Here is a 19,196-nt window from a genome sequence, read left to right as displayed (position 1 = left end):
CCTCCTTCTTCCCCAGCGCAGGCACACACCTGGCAGTCTTTCCCTCCTGGGGAAGAGGAAGCCCGAGCAAGCCCGGGTCCAGAGAAGGAGGCGGGATGAGGAGTAGAGAAGGAAGGGCGACAGGGAATGGACAGGATAGTGGGAGGGAAAGAGAACGGGAGGGAAACATGGGAGGAAAATAGCGGGAGAAGGAAAGAGAAAACAGAAAGAAAGAAAGGCAGAGGAAGAAAAGGCAGAGAAGAGATGGAAAAAGACAGGCAAGACGGTGAGACAAGGGATGGGGAGACAGAGACAGGAAAGGGTAGAAAGCAAACAGCAGAAAGAAGGAAAGTGAAAAAAATAGAGGAGAGGAAAATGGGAAAAAAGAGGAGAGAGGTGCGAAAGAAAAGGCAGAGAGAGCGCGAGCACGGAATCGCATGGGCTCCACCGCGGAGCGCACCGCCGGAAGACACCCAGCAGGCTGTGGGGCCCCCCGCTGCCCCTTCGCGTTCCCGACTCCTGGCTACCCCCGGCAGGCGCTCTTACCTGGCAATCCGAGGGCCCACCTGCAAGAGCGCCCCCGCCCCTCATCGCGGGGTCCCGGGGGCGAAGCCCGGAGCCATTGAGCCGGCCGCGCTCCGCTGCAGTCTGAGCCCCCCGGAAGAACAAGGGAGCGAGACGGAGGGGCGGGGGAAGAGGCTCCGCCTGCGGAGGAACGAGGCGGCTCCGCGCCGCGCGGGAGAAGAGCCCAGCCCCGACCCTCCCCGGCCAGACCCGGCCCCGCGCGGCGGGCGGGGCGCGCTTCGAACCCGCCCCCCGACGCTCCCGGCTGCCCGGTGCATACCGATGCGGCGCCCTCCCCACCTGGACCCGGCCTGCAGAGCCCCGCCGGCACTCCGACAGAAGACGCCCAGCCAGGGCGCCAGTCGTTTTCCGAACAGGCGGGAAGGGTGCACGGGAGTGCGCGAAGCGGCCTGCACGCCCCCCCAGCTGGGCTAAGAGCGAGTGCGCCTAGAGGCGGGATTTAGGAGCCCAATGCGGAGAGGCCCGGCTCCTCGCGCCGGACCTGCCTTTGGAACTGGTGAGACCCCAGCTTCCAGGCGGCTGCGTTTGGGGAGCCCGCTCTGCCTTCTTCTGAACAATCTGTAGCCACACAGGTGCGCTTGAGGACGACAGAAGGGCCCAGGATGTCAGCCGGCTGTGGGTCAGCCCAAGGAAGGAGGCGCGACATCGGGGCGGGGGTGTCAGAGACGGAGATTGGGAGTGGAGCCTTTTTTTGGAAGCTCTTTTGAGCGACTACTGGGAAAGGCGCTGCCGCCCCCTGTGGCACTCTGGAAAGCACCTCGGAGCGAGCAGGTGACCAAACGCAGTGACCTAGAGCAGACTTTGAACACGGAAACAGCCTGGCCCTCTTAGCCTTGTTGGGTGCCGCCACGGACAGCAATGACGCTCCACTGCCATTTCTATGGGGGGTCTTCCTCTCCACCTCAGTGAAGAAGAGCTACAACTTTGGGCTGGTTAGAGCCTAGGAAAGGATGGAGGGCGGTGGGAAGTTCCTGCTCCAGATGCAACCAGGGCTGCAGGCACGGTCTCAATTCACTTGGGTCTCACTCAGACCCTGCCCAATGAAAGCCATTCACACACTAGTTAAAACTAAGTCAGATTTTTCCATAGACCACATCATTTAATAATAAAAAAAATAAAAATAAAAATTGAACAAAAGGAAAAAGGTGGATATAAAGTGGAACCGTGGGCTTGAGGCAGGGGCTGCAGGACAGATGAGACTGGGAACTGCAGGGGCCCGGGGACTCAGGAAGATGCTATTCAGCTCATAGGTGACCCAGTCCTGGCCCCGGCTGTTCCAAGAGGCTCTGAGACCCAAGGGGGGTAGTGATCAGGATCTGGAGGAAAACTGCAAGAGGTATGGGGCACTTGGGGGTTCCCCAACCCTGTGCCAACCACCTCTGCCCCTAGCTTCACTCTTCCCTCTCTTCTCATAGACTTAATGGGACATGAGAGGGAGGAGAGGGCTAAGTGCCAAGAGATAGGCTATGGGATGGGGGGTGGCAGATGGCCACTGCCCCACTTGCTTTGTGGGAACAGGTGGCAGCCATTTTCAGCACTGGGCAAATGGTGTGAAAACCCTTGGTTCAAGGGTGGTGGAGATTGTACCTAACCCTCCATGGCCTTACCCCCTTGGGCAGGGTGGCTATGCCTGCAGCTCTCTCTAGTGTTTCTGCAGCTAGCGGCGCCCACCCCGGTCCCGTACAGGTGTGCTCGACTCCGGCTCCTGCTGTGGCGCTTGGTGTCTCGCCGATCCCTTTCCCGGCCTCGTTCTCGGTCCCTCTCTCATCCCGATCTCGATCGCCCCTATCACGCTCCCTTTCTCTCTCTCTCCCTGTCCCTCTCCCGGCTGTTTCCCGACGTTTTTTCCCGTTCCACTGTCGGGTCCGTTCCCGCTCAGCTTCCTTCTCACGTTCTTTCTGCTCTCTTCTTCCTGCTCCTTTCGCCGCTTCTCCCGCTCCTTGGCACGTTCAGCCCGCTCTGCCTCCTTCTGAACAATCTGTAGCCAGATAGGAGAACAGAAGTAGCAGGCATATTAGCCCTACCCACAACAGTCCACTTTGCCCCCGCTCTGTGTTTGGAGCTTTGCATTAGCTCAGGGTCACTGTGAGCTTTGCTGCTGCCTCTGTGTTAAAAACAAAATGTAACTTAAGCAGGAGGGAGGAGGCTCAGCAGTCACATTTGTCCCATCTCAGAGCATCCCCTCCCTCCAAGATACAACTCTAATACCGCCACAGTGCTGGCACAATCTGTACCAAGACTCTGGTTTATTTCCCTTAATACTTTCAACCCAGAGGCCCACAAATTTCTTTTCTCTTTAATTCACACCTTAGGCCTAAGATTCTCAAAAGGCCCATCACTAAGAAACTAAATTTAACAAGTAAAAACTCAAGAATTAAAAAGCAAAGAATGGGTAAGTTTATAAAACACAGATTTCTTAGTTGACTAAAACCAAGCTCCAAATAGCTTGGCAAGCACACCAGCTTCCCAGGACAACAAACTTCAGTTCCTGTTTTTGCAGTCATCTTTGCACCTCAATTTGCTTTTCCTATGGTACACCCGTCAACTGGTTCTTAAAACTGCCTCTTTCTGTGATGCTCAGTTTCCTCCCTTATTACCTAAGCGCACTCACCTCACAGTCATGCAAACCTGCCCCTCGCACTGACCCCAAGCCTCAATGCCACTGTGAGCAGGGCGAAGGGCAGCACTCACCTGGCTGTCCGTCAGTGGGAGCCAATAGATGCAGGGGCTGCCTTGGTCTTACGGAAAAGGTCATCTAGCACTGGCAGGTGGTTCTTCCTGGGCTTTCTCTGAGGTGGAAGAAGGTGAATCAGATTCAACACAAATGACCCTGTGTCCCATCCCATTTGGGTCCCTTTCCCTCCTACTAGTGGATATGTGGCCCCCACATACCTTTCTTCTCACTCTTCTTTTCTTTAGATTTTGCACGTTCCTTGCGGCGGCGTCACGGATCGTGATCGGGAACGGGGCCCTTCTCGAACTTTGTCCCGATCCCACTCGCGCTCTGATCGATTCGCTCCCGCCGCTCCATTTCCCGTTCCCGCTCTGCCACTGCTCCCGCACCGCCCGCTCCTGCTCCCGCTGTTCTGCCCGGGGATGCTGAGTGGCTGGGCTGGGGCGGGGGTGGGGGGGTGCAGGGGCCGTGGACTCCCTGCTCCTCTTAAGTTATTTCAGAGGGACGGTCCACCAAGAGGCCTCGGTGATATCCAGCTGTGGGTAGAGGAGGGACAAGGATAGTCAGGCGCAGATCACATCACTCTCCCTGCAGGAGCCCGGGAGGTAGCAGGTGCAGATTTTGAAGCCCCATGCCATAAAGGAACCAAAAGGGAGGGAGAAGAGGAAGAACAGACTCTCCTTCAATGACTGCAGGTTTGGCCAGGAACATGGCTGGGTGCAATAACGGTTCTCCCCATGCCCCTCCCTCCACAGCACCTTCCTTTCCCCAGGTTCTTACCTCATCTTGCTCAGCATAGTCAGCACAAAGGAATTTGGTGGACTGGGGCCATTTGACCCCATGCAGGGCTGTGCGATGGCAACGGCTTCTTCTACTGTAAAACTGGTAGAGGAAGGGAGAGGGGCAGAACATTCGCCATCCCTCCCACTTACCATGATGCCCTTCACCTGCCCGCACTGGGTCACAAAGGAAATGTATGCTATAACCTAGAGAATCACTTTTTGCCCTCACCGTTACAAAGCAATGAGATTTGATCTTGTCAATCCAGAAGGCTCTTCCACTACCAAGGTTCCTGTTCGTCCCAACAATTCCTTCAGTTGGCCTAAAGTGAAGGGACGGACCTGTCAAAGAGAATGGAGTTTCAGGGTCTTTGAAGAAGGCCAAAAATATCCATGTAACCAGCCTCAGATTTCCCAAGCTGCTGTCACAAGTGTTGGGGTGAGGGTTCAAAGGGAGAAGGATGTGTGAGGGTAGAGATATAAGGTACTCTCTAGTATGTGCCAACCCCTCCATTAAGCTTTACATATATTCTCACATTAAATCCTCAAAAACAATCTTACAAGGTGATGCTCTTTTAATCCTCTTTTTTGTTTCTCAGATGAGGTAACGACCGAAATAAGTACCTCGCTCAAATCAGCAAGTAACTGGCTGATGAGAACCGAACCTAGGAACCTGAGTCCAAAGTTTCAAACTCATTAAATAAGGCAAGAACGTAGGAAACAATGACTTACCAAATTGGAGATGTGGACAATGTTACTGATCTTGCCACGGGGTGGAGGGCACCTGAGCAGTTCGGACAGGGTCATCATTGTAATGGAAACTCCAGACTTCTGCTGGCTAATGGAACGTCGGGTTAAAGTATCTCCTAAAAGTCACTATCAAAAGAGAGCACACAAAAGACGTTTAGTAAGGAGCAATGCTGGCACTTTCACACTCTAATAGGATTCTCACAGCTCACTTTCTTTTACTCCCTACCAATTATTCTTCTATCTAAATGGGCTGAGCACCTATAAAGCAAAGTTCTCTACTAGGCTAATCTCTCATTGTTCAGATTCAAAGATTTAAAAGATTCAAACTCAGCCTAAGCAGCTTAATGTCTAGGAAGGGCAAATAAGACAGATACATAAAAATACTGTAACACAAGGAAGAAAACCCTAAATATCTTACAAGAAGGGCAGAGGCTCTGGGAATTCAGTGGGCTGCATTATGTTTTACTCATAATGTATCACCACCTTTCTTACGTCTCGACATGAGGCAAGAGGTGGGCGCTAATCTACTGAAACCTGGAGCTACAAGGTTCTGCTTCAGCTCCTTCTCTCTCTTTTCTCTCTCGCTTCCATTCTTCCTGCCCTCCGCAGGTACACCGTAAAGGTATCATTTAAAGGGGGTCTGTTAAACCCAACTGGCATACCTCTCAGCTTCAGGTTCCCTGTAAGAGAGCGTAATAAAAACAACCTAGCAATTTCCTTCCATGGGGGTCAGGGTATTCAACCCGCCACCAGACACTGAGATTGTTATGCTCCAACTTTGCCACTAAAGAACACTAAGGCTAGGTCAGCAAACATTTTCTGTAAGGGCAAGATATAAATATTGTAAATTTCTGAGCTATATAGTATGTCAACTACTCAACTCTGTATGCTGTAATGCAAAACAGCCCTAGACAAAATAAATGAATTGGCGTGGCTATGTTTCAATAAAACTTTAATTTGCACAACAGCCACAAACTGATTTGAATCCACTGACCCTGAACTATGCAGGCATGAAACGTAACAAGTCAAAGCTGCTACAGCCAAACTTCTGCCTGGTAAAGATGGAACAACGTTTATTTCTAGAACTCTATCTTAGCTCCTTATTTGCCTCCACAGCCCCCTCTCTCCTTAAATTGCCATGAAAAGCTTACCTGATGACTGTCCGGCATATCTTCATTCTCCTTTCTGTCCCTCATCACCATTCGCTCCGTCTCATCCTCGGAGATGCGGGAGTCACACGTGAAGATCCACAACAGCCTCCCCCCGCCAGGGGTTTGATGTCGGGAGGCTCTGGACACAGATACCCCCCCACCCCTTACACTGGCCCATGTCTATTCCCACCTTAACATGCCTCATCCTCCCTTTCCCCGCGCCTCCCACCACCACCTGATGATTCAGTGGTGATACTGATGGAAGGTTCTTCTGTGTGGTGCGGTGCTGGCTCCCCAACGCCGTTTCCGACCAGGCTGGCCCCCCTCTGTATCACTGTTTCCAGCTGGTACCCCCTTGGTAGCTGCTGTCCCCAAGAAATAGTACCCAACAGTTAGACGGCCTCAGTCCCCTGCTGGTTCACACCAGGTGCCTTTGGCTGGAGTTTCAATAAAGATTAACTTAAGCAAATTGTATTCGGGGACTGGGCAAACTAAACAAAAGGACGGTGCCACTTCCTGACAGTAGAAGCTACCTCTCTGAAGGCAACAGGGAGGGATGACTAGTTTAAAGCTTTAGAGGTTAAGTAGAACTATCTAAAGTAGTGGGGAAGAAAGACTGAAAAATTCATGGGAATACAAAGAGACAAGATAACTATGTGATTACTAAAAGCCAGTTAATGTAATTGAAGACAATGAGGGGATATGGTCATCCTTTAGATTAATTTTCACATTACAGATAGATTTTTCAAGTTATAAAGATCTGTTGTGCTTTCCTCAATCTAAAATTAATTCTTCATTGGGAAAATGTTATAAATGTTACTGTTTGAAGTATGGGGTGCTCTCATTTTCTCAGATAATCTTTTAGAATAAAACGTGAACTAGTAAAATCCCCACTATTATAAAGGAGTCCCTCAACCCACTCCTGACTTTTAGGGTCCAGAAGGCTGAAAGAACAAATACATCAAGGATTACAATGGGAAATAAATGTGAAATATCTTAAGGTGTACCTTGTTAAAATAAGGTAGGAATACGACGAGAAAATGACATTGTGTAAAGTTTAAATCTTAAAAATATATAGAACTTTTGATATGTCAAGAAGATATAGATCTGCTGGAGGGAGGATGGGTCAGGGAGAACCCAAGCATGCTGAAAGAAAGGGAATCTATTTTCCCCAGGAACCCTGATTTTTATAGCCTTCTCTGACCTTTTTCAGGATTTGGGGCTAGACTTACAGACAACGGAGATCTTCCTCTTGAATGATTTGGGCAGCGAACTCTGTATAGAGAAGAAAGGGGGGAAAAAAAGAGACACACCCCACGAAAGGGGGGAGAGGTTAGATGGGGCAGTCTTAGCATAGGCTCCAAAGACACAGAGAGAAAGAGACACAGAGACAGAGACCAAAACAGAAGCGGCAAACGCAAAAACGAAGCGAATCAACGCAAGTTAGAGAAAAAAAAAATAAAACCAAACATCAGAGCAGGAAAAAAGTCATCTAGTCCATACAACACCTGTGTGTTAGCTAACCAGAAATAAGCTAGAATGGAATTATTCAGTAGCCTCCCAGCCTCAAAGATTTTGGTAATGCCCTCTTTCACTGTCTCTGTGGGTTGACAGGCCAAGCCTAACACTCTGCCCAGAATTGGGAAATCAAGTCATCTTCCTGGACCCTTCCTTGCTAACTTGAGGAAAACAAGGAAACAAGGAAGAGCAACTTTGGAATAGTAACCCTTCCCTTCTTAATGGCTAGCCTGACCTACTGAAAATGGCTTTAAGTCACTTGGAGAGCGGACTGTCAAGACTGCCCCCCACCACCCACCCCATGGAACAGGTAGTACTAGACCCACTAGAGATAGGCCATGAGCCAAGTGCCAGTAGAAAGGATTTAAAGGTCTGTAAAGGAAGATTTCTATCAAGGGCAACTGTCCCCAGGGAGATTCTCAGATCTTTCAACCTAGCAGAGCCTTACTGATTCCTCTCCACTCAGGACTCAAGCCTTAGGGGCTCTGCCAACTACCAGAAGGCAGCAGGGCGAGCCCCCACCCCAAACACTCCATGGAGAAAGAAAGAATATGGACAGATCAAAAAAAGGAGACAGAAAAGGGCAACAGAAAACTTTTACATGTAAATGCTTATTTCTGAAAAACTAAGACCACCCTAACACCCTTCTAAAGAGAGCAGAACCTCTTGATGAAATTCCCTTTTCCCATCCACCCCCAGCCCCTTTGTTTTGTCGTCTAACCAAGTCTCCTTGGTCTCCGTTAAGGGCCAACCTGACCCTAGCCAGCCGCTCTCGGTGTAAGTTAGTGAGAAAAAAAAGGTCTTAATTAAAACAGAAAAAAATGAACCAAATAAATAAATAAATCCAACAAAAAATCAGAAAAATAAAGAATAAAAAAAAAAGATTAAAAAAAAAAGAGAGAAGATAGAGAAGAAAAAATAAAGAAGAAAATAAACTAGGAATATGACAATTTCCAGTACCATCTCACACCTGGGATCTTCAGTTCAGCCAATCGCACCTCACTGTACGTATCTATCAACCGCCGTCCAATCAAATGACCCTCCCTGCTAGGCGCGTGCAATTGGTGGGGTTGGTTGGCAAAAAAGGTGGGCGCACGGCGTGGTAGTCAGCACGGCACTGCCAGAGTCCTCCCAGGGGCGCAGGGGGGCGGGAGGGAAACGTGTGGGGGGGACGCTGCTCATTTCCATGATGTCAAGACAGTTCACTGGATCCAGGCTCAGCGAGGGGTAAGGGGAAAAGGGGAGTGACATCAGTCCCGCCCTGTAGGGCGTCATCTTGCAGTCCCTGATGAATGGCCTGTGAGTACAGCCCACCTTTTATTGTGAAGGCAGGACTCTATGTCCACCAGTGCAAACTGCCAACCCACCACCTGATACTCAAATCCCAGTGATGACGCCAGAGTCCCTTTCTCCTCTGCCTGTAATGAACTGGAGGGTCCTCTCTTCGAGTGGGATCATGGAGCCGCTGCGATGATGAACCTGGGGGTACAGTAGGTACCCCAGACTTGGCACATAATCACAGCAAGGTCAGTATACTTTCTTCTGAGAGTTGTAGGCAGCATTTCCTCAGGGAACTCCAGTTGAGATAGTGGTTCCAGTCACGTGATGGTGAGCCCCTGGCCTCCAGATGGAGGAAATTGGAGCAACCAACATGCTGCCCCTTCACCATGGACAACAGGGACCAAAGAAAAGTCCATCGATGACAAGAGTGATACATGGGCTTGGGGCACATCAGCATTAAATCCCTGGGCTCAACCCTAGACTCCTCTGCAGGGTAGTCCTAGTCGTCACAGCTTAAGCCAGGGCCCCACTCGGAATTTTACAGCATTGCATGGTGATCACAACATTGACTCTTTAGGAGGTCATGGTCCCTAATGGGGATCCCAACAGTCTGTAGCAAACAACAACCCACAGTCCTCAAAAGGGCAAGTGGGCACGCCCCAGCACTGATACAAGCTCTTCTTGGGGTTTCCCAAGTAGGAGATGATTCAAGTCCACCCCTTTCCGAATGCTTTTGTTTTCTCCAACAAGTCTCTCCAGAACATGCTCTTCTTGGCCCCCTGATGTAAGCAAGACAGGGAGGCAAAAGGGGCCAACACAGAAGCCCATATACCTGCCCCCCTCTGGCCAAGACACCTGGATAGCAGACTCAGCTCTGATTGGGCAGCCAGTAGCAGCGGGTGGGTCCAGAGGAAGAGGCGCAATCACGATTGCCAGTTGGGCAGGCTATATTTTAACGGCGATTACCAGTACATGAGGTACGTGGACAAAGTTTTACAGGGAAGAAGGACCTTGTAATAAATAATATTCTGCACATCAAATCACTTTCACCGCCCCCACCCCCGCAACACACACCAGAGAAAGCTACACACACAACAACCCTCCCACCCATTACCCCACTTCCAAACCCAGCTAATCTTTCTATTACTAGAAAGCCAAGAAGACTTTGCTACTCTGATAGGGAAGCCCCATGAATTGGGTGCAGGATACAACGTATATGCCAAAAAAGGAGTTAAGTGTTACAGATACGAGAAGGGGCCTTATGGATTGATCACCCAGATCCCAGCTTCTAAGCTGGTATTTTTTCTGCCATGAGACCACTGGGGGGCAGATGAGAAACAAAAATTCCTCAGCATGCTGTCTGGGGAAGTGACCAGAGCCCACTAGATGCGCTGAGCCCCATCAGGCTCTTAAAAAAGGAAAGCTAAAGGAGTTACCCAAAGAAGCTTGTGAAGACAGAAGGAAAAGCTGAGCCTAGATGTTAGATAAAGGACCAGTAACTGACTTTCCAGTTAGCTACAAAATTCCCGGGGTCTGGACTGTACTAACGCCCCAAATAAGGAAAGAGGAATGAGTAAGCCCTGCCACCATCATAAGCGTGGCCCTATTCTTGATGCAGTCCCTTCTTTAACTTATCCCGCTATGTAAGAGGGATCACCAGAATGGCCTACTCTTTCCCCTAGGTCCACCCCAGCCCGCCCACCCCAACAGGTGGCTGGGATATTTACCTCTTTCTTCTCCTCATCTTCGGCACTGCCCTCAGGGCGGTCATCATTGCTGACTTGATCGGCAAGAGCATGGGGGCTCTGGAACCTCATTTTCAGGTCTGCTTTCAGTTGTGTCCATGGTCACTTCCTCCTTCTCCTCACTGACAGCATGGGGAGAGGTTGGGGGGAAGGGTAGGAAAGAATCAAGGAGGAGAGAGCAAGACGTTAGCTTTTGAGTCAGGAAACTCGGATGCCTCATCACCTGGGTGGGTTAGAGGGCGATGCTTTTAAGACCGGTCCAGAGAACTTCCCAGAGGAAAACTGCAAAACCATTCTCCTTGGGCAAACAGCATGTATCACAGCAAACACATCCACCCACTGCCCAGATGGGATAAAGCTGTTATGTGTGGGGTTAGGACTCCAACTGTTCTGAGGTGACTCACCAGAAAATTCTTATTACGAGTAGAAACTTCCCTCTCTGAAAACAGTCCCTCAAAAGTGACTATGATTTGACCACAAGCCTGTGGCCTTCCAATCCCCTGGTCCCAGGCCCCCATTTCTGGCTAAACTGCATTAGAAACTAAGGGAAGCCTGACTCTTAAAAAGAAGAGAAAGTATGGCGATGGTTGTGGCTGTAGCAAATAATCCTGACCCTGTGTTTAATCAACTTAATAAGCAAAGGCCAGCTGACCCATAAGATCTAGAGGCAACGAATGGGGAAAACGGTAGGGGTGGAAGCAGTAAGAAGAAAAGAAAAAACTAAAGCTTAAGAGTACGAAAGCTCAGAAAATAACCAGGACACTTTTTACTTGTTCAAAGTGTAGGAACCATTCTTACATTGAGTTTCCACCCGTTTCTTACACTCACTCCCTCATTCCAACTTCCAAGTGATAGGGAGAGCAGGCCTTCCAAATCAGGACACATCCTCCCCCCACAAACATTGAACCCACCCCCGACTCTTAATAACAAATGTTATCTTTCGTTGCAGGCAAAGAATCCCAGAGATTGATTTCAGATAAACTATCTTCCCATCTTTTTCTGACTTCATCCCCAACTTCTAACTCTAATTTCACACCCACCCCTAAATACCAGGGCTAAAAATCAAATCAAGATGACCAGGGGCCTAACTCTCCGAAGAGGGGAAACCAAGCCTCCCAAGACATATCACCACCACCAGAAAATTCACCATTCTGGATAGGCTGACACTCAGAGGTCAAAACATTCTCCCTAAAGCAGCGAGGGAAAGATGCATGGGAAGGGGGGAGGGGAAATCGGAACTGTATCCCCCAAAACAGGCCCCTACAGAAACACACGATTCAACTGCCTACATCTAGAAAAAAGGCTTTTCCAAAAAATACCTTTTTCCCACAGAGAGAGGGCAAGAGGAGCCAATTAGAAATTGTGCAGGAAGGACAAAGGGGGGAAAGCAGAATGACTGAAAACAAACCAAAATGAAAGACGGAATGAAAGCCATGGGAATGAGATGGAAAATGAAGGAGGCTAGAGCGATGGGGAAAAGGGATACGTGGAAATGTGAAGCTCTCACCCTTCTTTGCTTTCTGATAACATGATTTTTTTTTCTCCCCCTGGAAGTGCTGTTTATCCCTTTCTGGAATGGAAGAAATAACAAAACCAAACAAAAAAAAATGCTAAAAAATTAAAAAAAAAAACCTTCCTTGTCCCAAGATCCCACCACCTCTTCCCCAGCCACCCGATCCAGACAGAAAATTGAGATGCACCAACTGGGGATCCAAAAAATGGTAAATGGAAGGGGAGGTGGTGGTGGTGAGGGGAGGCTAAAAGAGATCTGGCTTTTAAGAGATAAGCGTTAGGTCCTCACGGCAAACCCCGAGTTCAGCTGGATTGATCTCTCTGGAGGAGGAGGAGGAAGAGAATCAGGCTGCTGGTAGTGGCTGGCTCTATTGTATTGGCGGAGCGGCAGCGATCAGCCGGAGACATGCAGGGGAGCCATCTTGCCACTTACCCAGCAGCCCGTGTGTGCGGATGGGGGAGGGCCCTGCAGCAGGGAGGGGAAAGAAAAGAGGGAGGGAGCTGAGTGAGCAAGGCTCTTATCCACTGGCAGGCCACAGGGAGCTGACTGCTGGCTCAATAGGCCTGGCCTTTTTCCTTTTCTCAGGTTACAACAGCTACCAAGGCCTAACCACACAGGGAGAGGGTGCGCTCTCCTTGTCTTCCCAGGGTGCGGGGGAGGGGGCTGGGTAAAAAGGACATACAAAGTTACAGCTGCTTGCTTCGAAGATTCCAGAGTGGAAGAAAGGAATGCAGCAGAGCTGAGTGAAAAATGGATTAAAGAAAAAAAAAATGGCTTAAAGGAGGAAAAGAACAAAGCCAAAGTTGAAAGAGACATGGAAGGTGGGGTCATGAGCAGTTTTTTTTTTTATGGCCCACCACCCTCAACCCAGGAAGCCAGGCATGGAACACTGAAACCAGATGAGCCAGTCAGATACTCACGGTGGGGAGATGGGATGGGAATTGGCACTATGCAATCAGTATAATAACTGGCTGCACACCCCTGGCAATGACCAGGTGCTACCACGCCAATCTAATTTTTCTCCAGAAATGGTAAAATTCTCCCTAAGCAGGGAGAATTCCTTTTCAGAGTACCAGAAGGGGTGGGATGGATGGTGGTGGTCTCTGAAGAGATGACAGACAACTTTGTTTCACAGAGTCTTTAATAAGGTTGCTCTGCCCCAGGGTCCACTGGAGCCAGAAAGGAAAAGGAGAAATAGGGCAAGGGGACCTTGGGTAGCTGAAGCATGAAGGCCACTTCTTGGAGCATAAGTTCCAAGGTGAGGGCTCTGAAGTAGATAAGACAGAAGGACTCATGAAGACACCGAAGTAAGAGCTTTGTTATGTGGGGCGCAGAGAGGGGTGAGGCATCTGTTATGCTAAAAACATTAATTATGGGTATCTTCATTAGACCAAATGTGAAGTGGGAAGCAGATCCCAATCATTTAAAAAAAAGTATTCTGAAATTAATAGATGGTTATTTGCTTACTGCTAAGGCAACCTTCTGCATCTTAGCAGCAGATGCTTAAACTAAAACAAGCTTCTGAGAACTTAACCAAAAGCTTGGTAGCTCATTTGTTAATATAAGAGCTTTTAGCTAGAAATGAAATTTCCTCCTGGCTGCTTAAAATTCTAAACCTATATGCCAACCACATGTTAAAGTGGTCATGTTTATACCTTACTTTAAAAATTCTTTCACATAATGCACAATGATCCCTGTGTTTTCAGAGGTAATGTGGCAGTCAAGAGTGAGAGCTCTGAAGTCAGACTCATTAAGGTTCCAATCTTAGCCCTGGCTCCACTCCTTTAGAAGTTTGTGATACCTGACAAGTTCCTGACCCTCTCCTCTCTCTCTGTATATCTGTTTCTTAATCTGTAAAGTGGGGATAACAACAACTGCTATCTCATGGAGCCATGCCAAGCATATGGTATGTATTAGTAAATGCTGGCTCTTAAAGAGTCTGGCTTGGAGGCCCTCAAGTCAAGGATATGCTTAATAAACTTTATACACCTAATGGGCAATTATCTCATTTGATGCCAGCTCTGGAGCTTTTTGTTTGTTTCCTCAAGGAGTAGACTGCCGTTAATGCTGGTGCAAAGGCATTCAGTGATTGGCGTGAGTTTTTCAGCAATGCCCTTATCACTGTGTTTAAGAAACACTGGTTTACTTTCCACCCAGTTCTACCCCGCAGAGCTCTTCAAAGGCAGGGACTGCACCCCTTGGTCCCTAGCCATAGACTGACACAAAGAATAGTTCAATAAATATTTCCCAATTTGGGTGTCATTATGATTACAAAGTGGACACTCAGTAAATCCTTATACAACTAAGAGTTTTCTTCCTAAAAAAAATTGGGGGGATAGATCCTCCAAAGAGAGCGTTACCTTTGAAAACCTTCCCCTACCACCACTGTCCTAAAATGCCTGCAGCTGGTAATATGCCTCCTGGAAGTAGCTTCACTTGAGGAAGAATTTTCTGTTACTGGAAATTCTCACTCTCTTTTTTTCAAGAATAATTTTACTATGTTCTCCTTGCCCTTCTTAAGACACACCAGGTTTGTGCTTTCTATTTTCCCACAATCAATTCTGTTGAGATGCAAGAATTCTCAAGACTTTATTTTCAGAAAATGAGGGATCCTTGAAATGACCTTAAAAGGGAACTCATAACTACTTGTCAGGCCAGTCCCAAAGTGTCAAGAGCTCCATATAACTTTTCTTTGTAGTCCCTTTTAGCCAAAAGCATCTCCCTTATTCCTTATTTAAGTTATTGTACAAATGTTCTCAATACCTTGGAAAAATGTATGAAATTGCACCACATGGGGATAGGGGAGGCTCTAGAGAACTATAATTAAATAGCATACAAAGCATTTGTAACCCAAAAAGAAAAGGACTGAACAAGTTGAAGGCTAATAACATCACATTATAGTTCATATTTGAATATGAATGAGATCAGAGAAGCTAATGGAAAAGGAAACTTATGCAGATAAATGTTTGAATTTTAGTTATTTTAGGAAATTCATGAGGAGCTGAGAACTTTTGTTACTAGAGTGATATTAATGTCATAAATTCAGTTAGGTAGCGTTCCTTTTTCCTCAACTTTTTGGAAGAGTTTGAGCAGGACTTGATGTGAAAATTTAGTAAGAAATAGTGAGACATGACTGCCCTTGTGCAGTAAATTTAAATACAGAATAACCTCAGGACCATACCAATTCTAAGATAACCAAAAACAGTATGTATGATGTTGAGGGTATATCCTTAGATACCTTTTTTTCAGTGAGCAAACTCCATAATGACAACAAATTCTACTTCCTCAATATGATCATTTGGGATAGTAGCACTGTAGGTCCCCTGGGAGAGTATCAATTATACTGGGAGAGTATATCAATTATATGTCATATTGGCTTAAAGAACCATTCCCTTCCTCCAACACAGGCAAAAGACAAATATACATAGTGTCAAGAACCTAACGTTGCTACTGCCTGTTAGGTTTGTGTACAGAGGAAGAATGCATTTAGACAAATACAGGTTTTGAATCAACTACTGCCGAGTGACAGACGATATAGTTGCTGACACCAAGTTCTTTTTTTTCCTTCTCCTTTTCCCCTTATTTTTTTAATGTAAAAAAACAGAACTATTATATTCTGCTATATGAGGACATTTCTGTTACATCAATAGCAGGCAGAAGATCGGCTTTTGGATCAGAGTTAACTGAAATTGGACTAAGGGTTCACAAACTCCTGCTCCAAACATTGAAAAAGACAACCCTTCCTCAGGGTACAATCAGAGTCAGGATGGATTTAACCAAGCATAGCAAAAAAGTTAGACAACCTCTTCAAAATAGTCAGAGATCCCTGAGGTAAAGTCTATTTTTTTAATACTTCCCTAAATCAAATCAGTAAGCCCCAACTTTCTTTTTAAAATTATGCGACTTCATGTTAAAACAGAAAGGAAAACCAAGGTTAAGCCACAAATGGTCTTTTCCAATTAGTACTGTTAATGTCACTTTAGAAAATGTCCACGGCTCCAGAGGGCCACCAGGCTGAACATTAGGACTCTAAAGATGTCAAAAACCGGAGGTATGTTGTGAACAAGCTGTAGCAGGGTTTCCAGAAATGTAGGCAAACTTCTCAAACTTCATTTATCAAACCCAATGCCAGAACAGCTGATGGAGTCAGGCCTTTGGGTGTGTATATATATATATAGTATATACATATATTTTTTAGGCTGCTGTATAGAAAACCTGGCAGGCAGGCAGAAGGAAAACAAGCAAGAGAAATTTGTGTGAGTTACTCCTGGGCTCAGATTGCATTTCTGTGTGTGAGCTACTCCTGAGCTCAGATTGCATTTCTAATCTACAGGCTGCTCCACTGAAGCTCGCCTGAGCAACCATGGACAATCTCAATATTTGCCCAATCACTGCCACTTGCCTACCACCTTGTCAGAATCAATGTGACTAGATTTATGACTTCAGTCATAAAATGAAGTTCAAAGTCACCTTTACCTGGGGAGAAAAACGCTTCATAGGATTCCAAACTTCTTTGACCCTGGGGACTTGTATGGGAACATCCAGAAATAAAGGTGCTCCAAAATAGCATAAAGAACCTTTCTGTCACTAGGATTTCATAGGCCCACAGAACAGAAAGGAGCTTTTCAGAAAATTACTTGCTTCTGAAGGTGTACAGGAGGCAGCTCCTCAGGCCCAATCAGTAGCAGGTTATCAACATCTACTATGAAATTGAATTACACAAAGGGCATGTTCTACCTCCATGGCAGGGGGAAGGAAGGGGAGGGCAGAGCATGTATTATCTCTGGTTGATGTATATGGAAGGAAAGATGTCACCCCATTTCCTCATCGATGGTGTAGCTGGGAATCCTGAACACCTTCCAGAGTCCGCTGAGTTTTCACTTTATGCTCCTGGAAGAAAAACCCCTTTCCAAGAAATAATGTACCCATCCCCAAAGGGAAAAACAAAAGCTTTTTAAAGGAAGTAAAGTAAACTCCTGGCTTTAAAACAAAAAATGTAATGGCCACAAGATGGCAGCAGAGGAAAGAATATCAGAATGGACGGTAGCAAGGGTATATATCCCAGGACAAAAGCATAGTAAGAAGCATAAAACTATTATTAAAGTCAAAGGGAAATGAAATAATAAATCATACCTCCTGTCCACCACCGTCCAAAAACCAGTGTAAAAAAAAAATAGCCTGAGGTTCCCCAGAAGATAATGTAAAATATTAGACTATTACATATAGGAAAAATTATACTCGGTAGCATTAGTGTTAAAATGACATGAAATACAGAGAGAACAATTTTAGGCCGACTATCTACCCAAGACATTCTCCAAAGCAGCTCAGGATTCCTGATGTTTAAAAGCTAAACACTCTTGTTTCTACAATGTTTTACCTTTCATATCCCATGGGAAGCCTCACTAGAAGACTGTGAAGGTTTGGACTGTGGTAGTGGCATCTTAACATTGCTTAGAGTAACTGTTTAATACTGCTCAAAATAATGAATGACATACCTGTTTAATGACAAATTTAACAGGACTAGGAATATTTCTCTGGGCTGAACACAAAGATTAAAAGGACAGGTAGGGGAGGGCCACGGTGGCTCAGCAGGCAGAGTTCTTGCCTGCCATGCTGGAGACCCGGGTTCAAGTCCCGGTGCCTGCCCATGAAAAAAAAATAAAGCTTACATAAAAAAAAAAAAAAGGACAGGTAGTAATATGGGAAAACGCAGAAAGTAAAAAAAAAAACAAAAACCTACTGTGTTTTTCTTTACACACCCTCAATATCCTTTATTAAACTGCTTTCCCAGGTTTAAATATAGGTAATATATAGCTACAGGTAAGATATAGCTGGTAGTGAGCTAAGATACCTTAAGTCAATCCCCTTACACTGCCTGAGTTTGGAAACAGAAACCTGATATTTGCTCCTTAAAGGAGTTGTTTTGGTTAAATGATCCCAGATGTGGGAATCCTTATGCCCTCACCACTTTTACATTACCTTAAGTTTCTGGCAGTAGCTCCCAATGTAGTAACAGAAGTCTAGCCTTTGTCCAGATAAAGCTTTGCCTTGTTTTAAAAAGGAAACTAGGACTGCTTACTTAAAGAACCCTAGGGAGCAAAGAATTATCCCACACTCAATGTTATACCCCAGTGAAGTATTTCACTTACACAGTGTGCTGAATCCTTTCTGATTCTGATAGCTGAGAGGGCTGAGCCTCTGAGGTTTGGGGCTGGGTGGTAGCTGGTGGATCTGTCTCTTCAGCATCACACTTCTTTGGGCTCCCCTGTAAGGAGACAGCAAAAACAAAGAGCAAAGTACTCAAGCTTGCTCAGTTTCTTTTCGTTAACACAAAGCTGGAAAAAAGACAAAGTAAGACATACACAGTACCAGCTCTACACACAGCCCTATACATCTTCATCATTTCATTTTAGAAAACAGAATGGAAAAAAATATGGATTAAAGATTGCCACATCAAGAATTTCTGTGCAAGTAATCGTTTCATTAGAATTTTTTTTTCAGTGAACTAAGAAAGGGTTTCCTTTTAGGCAGAAAAAGGAGTCCTTTTGAAGAAGGACTGACCCTCTCTAACTCCTTGAGATAAGGATCTTGTTGCTCAGCATCTTGTAGAATATTCATAAACCAGGAAAATGGAAATAACCGGAATCTAACAGGTATCCCCAACCTTCTATATTTCTATTAAACCTTGCCCAAACTGGCTTTTTAGTTTTGGAGCTAAGACAAAGGAAAATCATGTAATCCCCTGTATCCCTCTGGGGAGGGAGCATAATAGCCTACCCGCTCAGGCTGAAACTTCGGGGACCCACGCTTTTCAGCTGGGTCAGGCTGGCTCATATGCCTCACTTGGACAGAGGATGAGGAGGTGGCAGTCCTCTCCTTTGGTTCAAGGACCTGCTGTTGCGGCACTGGTGGAGTTGCAACCTCCTGACCAGAAGGGGGATCTTTGGTTTCAGTGTAGCTGGTGCTGCTGTCCCTGGAGACTCCAGGGCTCAGAGACTGAAGAAGTGAAACACATAAGGCAAATTATTTCACATGGTATAAATTCAGCATATCACTAAGATTTCCAACTTTTAATACTCTGGATCTTTTCGTCCCTATGTTTATTTCTGATTGAGTTAGTGATCTCCCTGATTTTCTGGATTATTCAACAAATATTTATTGAGTCTTAATTAGGTGCTGGGCACTAGGAAACACATGTAAAAAGACATGTCAATACTCTTA

At 46.5% G+C, this 19,196-nt stretch overlaps 1 protein-coding gene across 1 annotated transcript in view; it reads right to left on the bottom strand.

Annotated features, from left to right (window-relative positions):
* Positions 1-2,196: 2,196 nt before the first annotated feature.
* The window catches only part of ACIN1 (apoptotic chromatin condensation inducer 1), a 32,604-nt gene continuing 15,604 nt past the window's right edge, over positions 2,197-19,196 (bottom strand). The window contains 32 exon segments of the mRNA XM_077127199.1: positions 2,197-2,256; positions 2,259-2,330; positions 2,333-2,470; positions 2,473-2,542; positions 3,256-3,293; positions 3,296-3,327; positions 3,329-3,353; positions 3,457-3,509; positions 3,511-3,577; positions 3,580-3,612; positions 3,615-3,668; positions 3,671-3,712; positions 3,715-3,774; positions 3,997-4,120; positions 4,250-4,291; positions 4,294-4,359; positions 4,750-4,795; positions 4,797-4,827; positions 4,830-4,893; positions 5,251-5,302; positions 5,304-5,389; positions 5,924-5,960; positions 5,962-6,003; positions 6,005-6,028; positions 6,030-6,057; positions 6,148-6,194; positions 6,196-6,283; positions 7,151-7,193; positions 10,445-10,514; positions 10,516-10,584; positions 18,125-18,240; positions 18,753-18,971. Coding sequence (XP_076983314.1) covers positions 2,222-2,256; positions 2,259-2,330; positions 2,333-2,470; positions 2,473-2,542; positions 3,256-3,293; positions 3,296-3,327; positions 3,329-3,353; positions 3,457-3,509; positions 3,511-3,577; positions 3,580-3,612; positions 3,615-3,668; positions 3,671-3,712; positions 3,715-3,774; positions 3,997-4,120; positions 4,250-4,291; positions 4,294-4,359; positions 4,750-4,795; positions 4,797-4,827; positions 4,830-4,893; positions 5,251-5,302; positions 5,304-5,389; positions 5,924-5,960; positions 5,962-6,003; positions 6,005-6,028; positions 6,030-6,057; positions 6,148-6,194; positions 6,196-6,283; positions 7,151-7,193; positions 10,445-10,514; positions 10,516-10,584; positions 18,125-18,240; positions 18,753-18,971 — 2,013 coding nt within the window. The 3' untranslated portion in view covers positions 2,197-2,221.

This window comes from Tamandua tetradactyla, chromosome 14, assembly GCF_023851605.1.
Source record: "Tamandua tetradactyla isolate mTamTet1 chromosome 14, mTamTet1.pri, whole genome shotgun sequence".
Taxonomy (NCBI): Eukaryota; Metazoa; Chordata; class Mammalia; order Pilosa; family Myrmecophagidae; genus Tamandua; species Tamandua tetradactyla.
The sequence above is the reverse complement of the archived record's forward strand: the minus strand, read 5'-3'. Positions and strand labels throughout refer to the sequence as shown.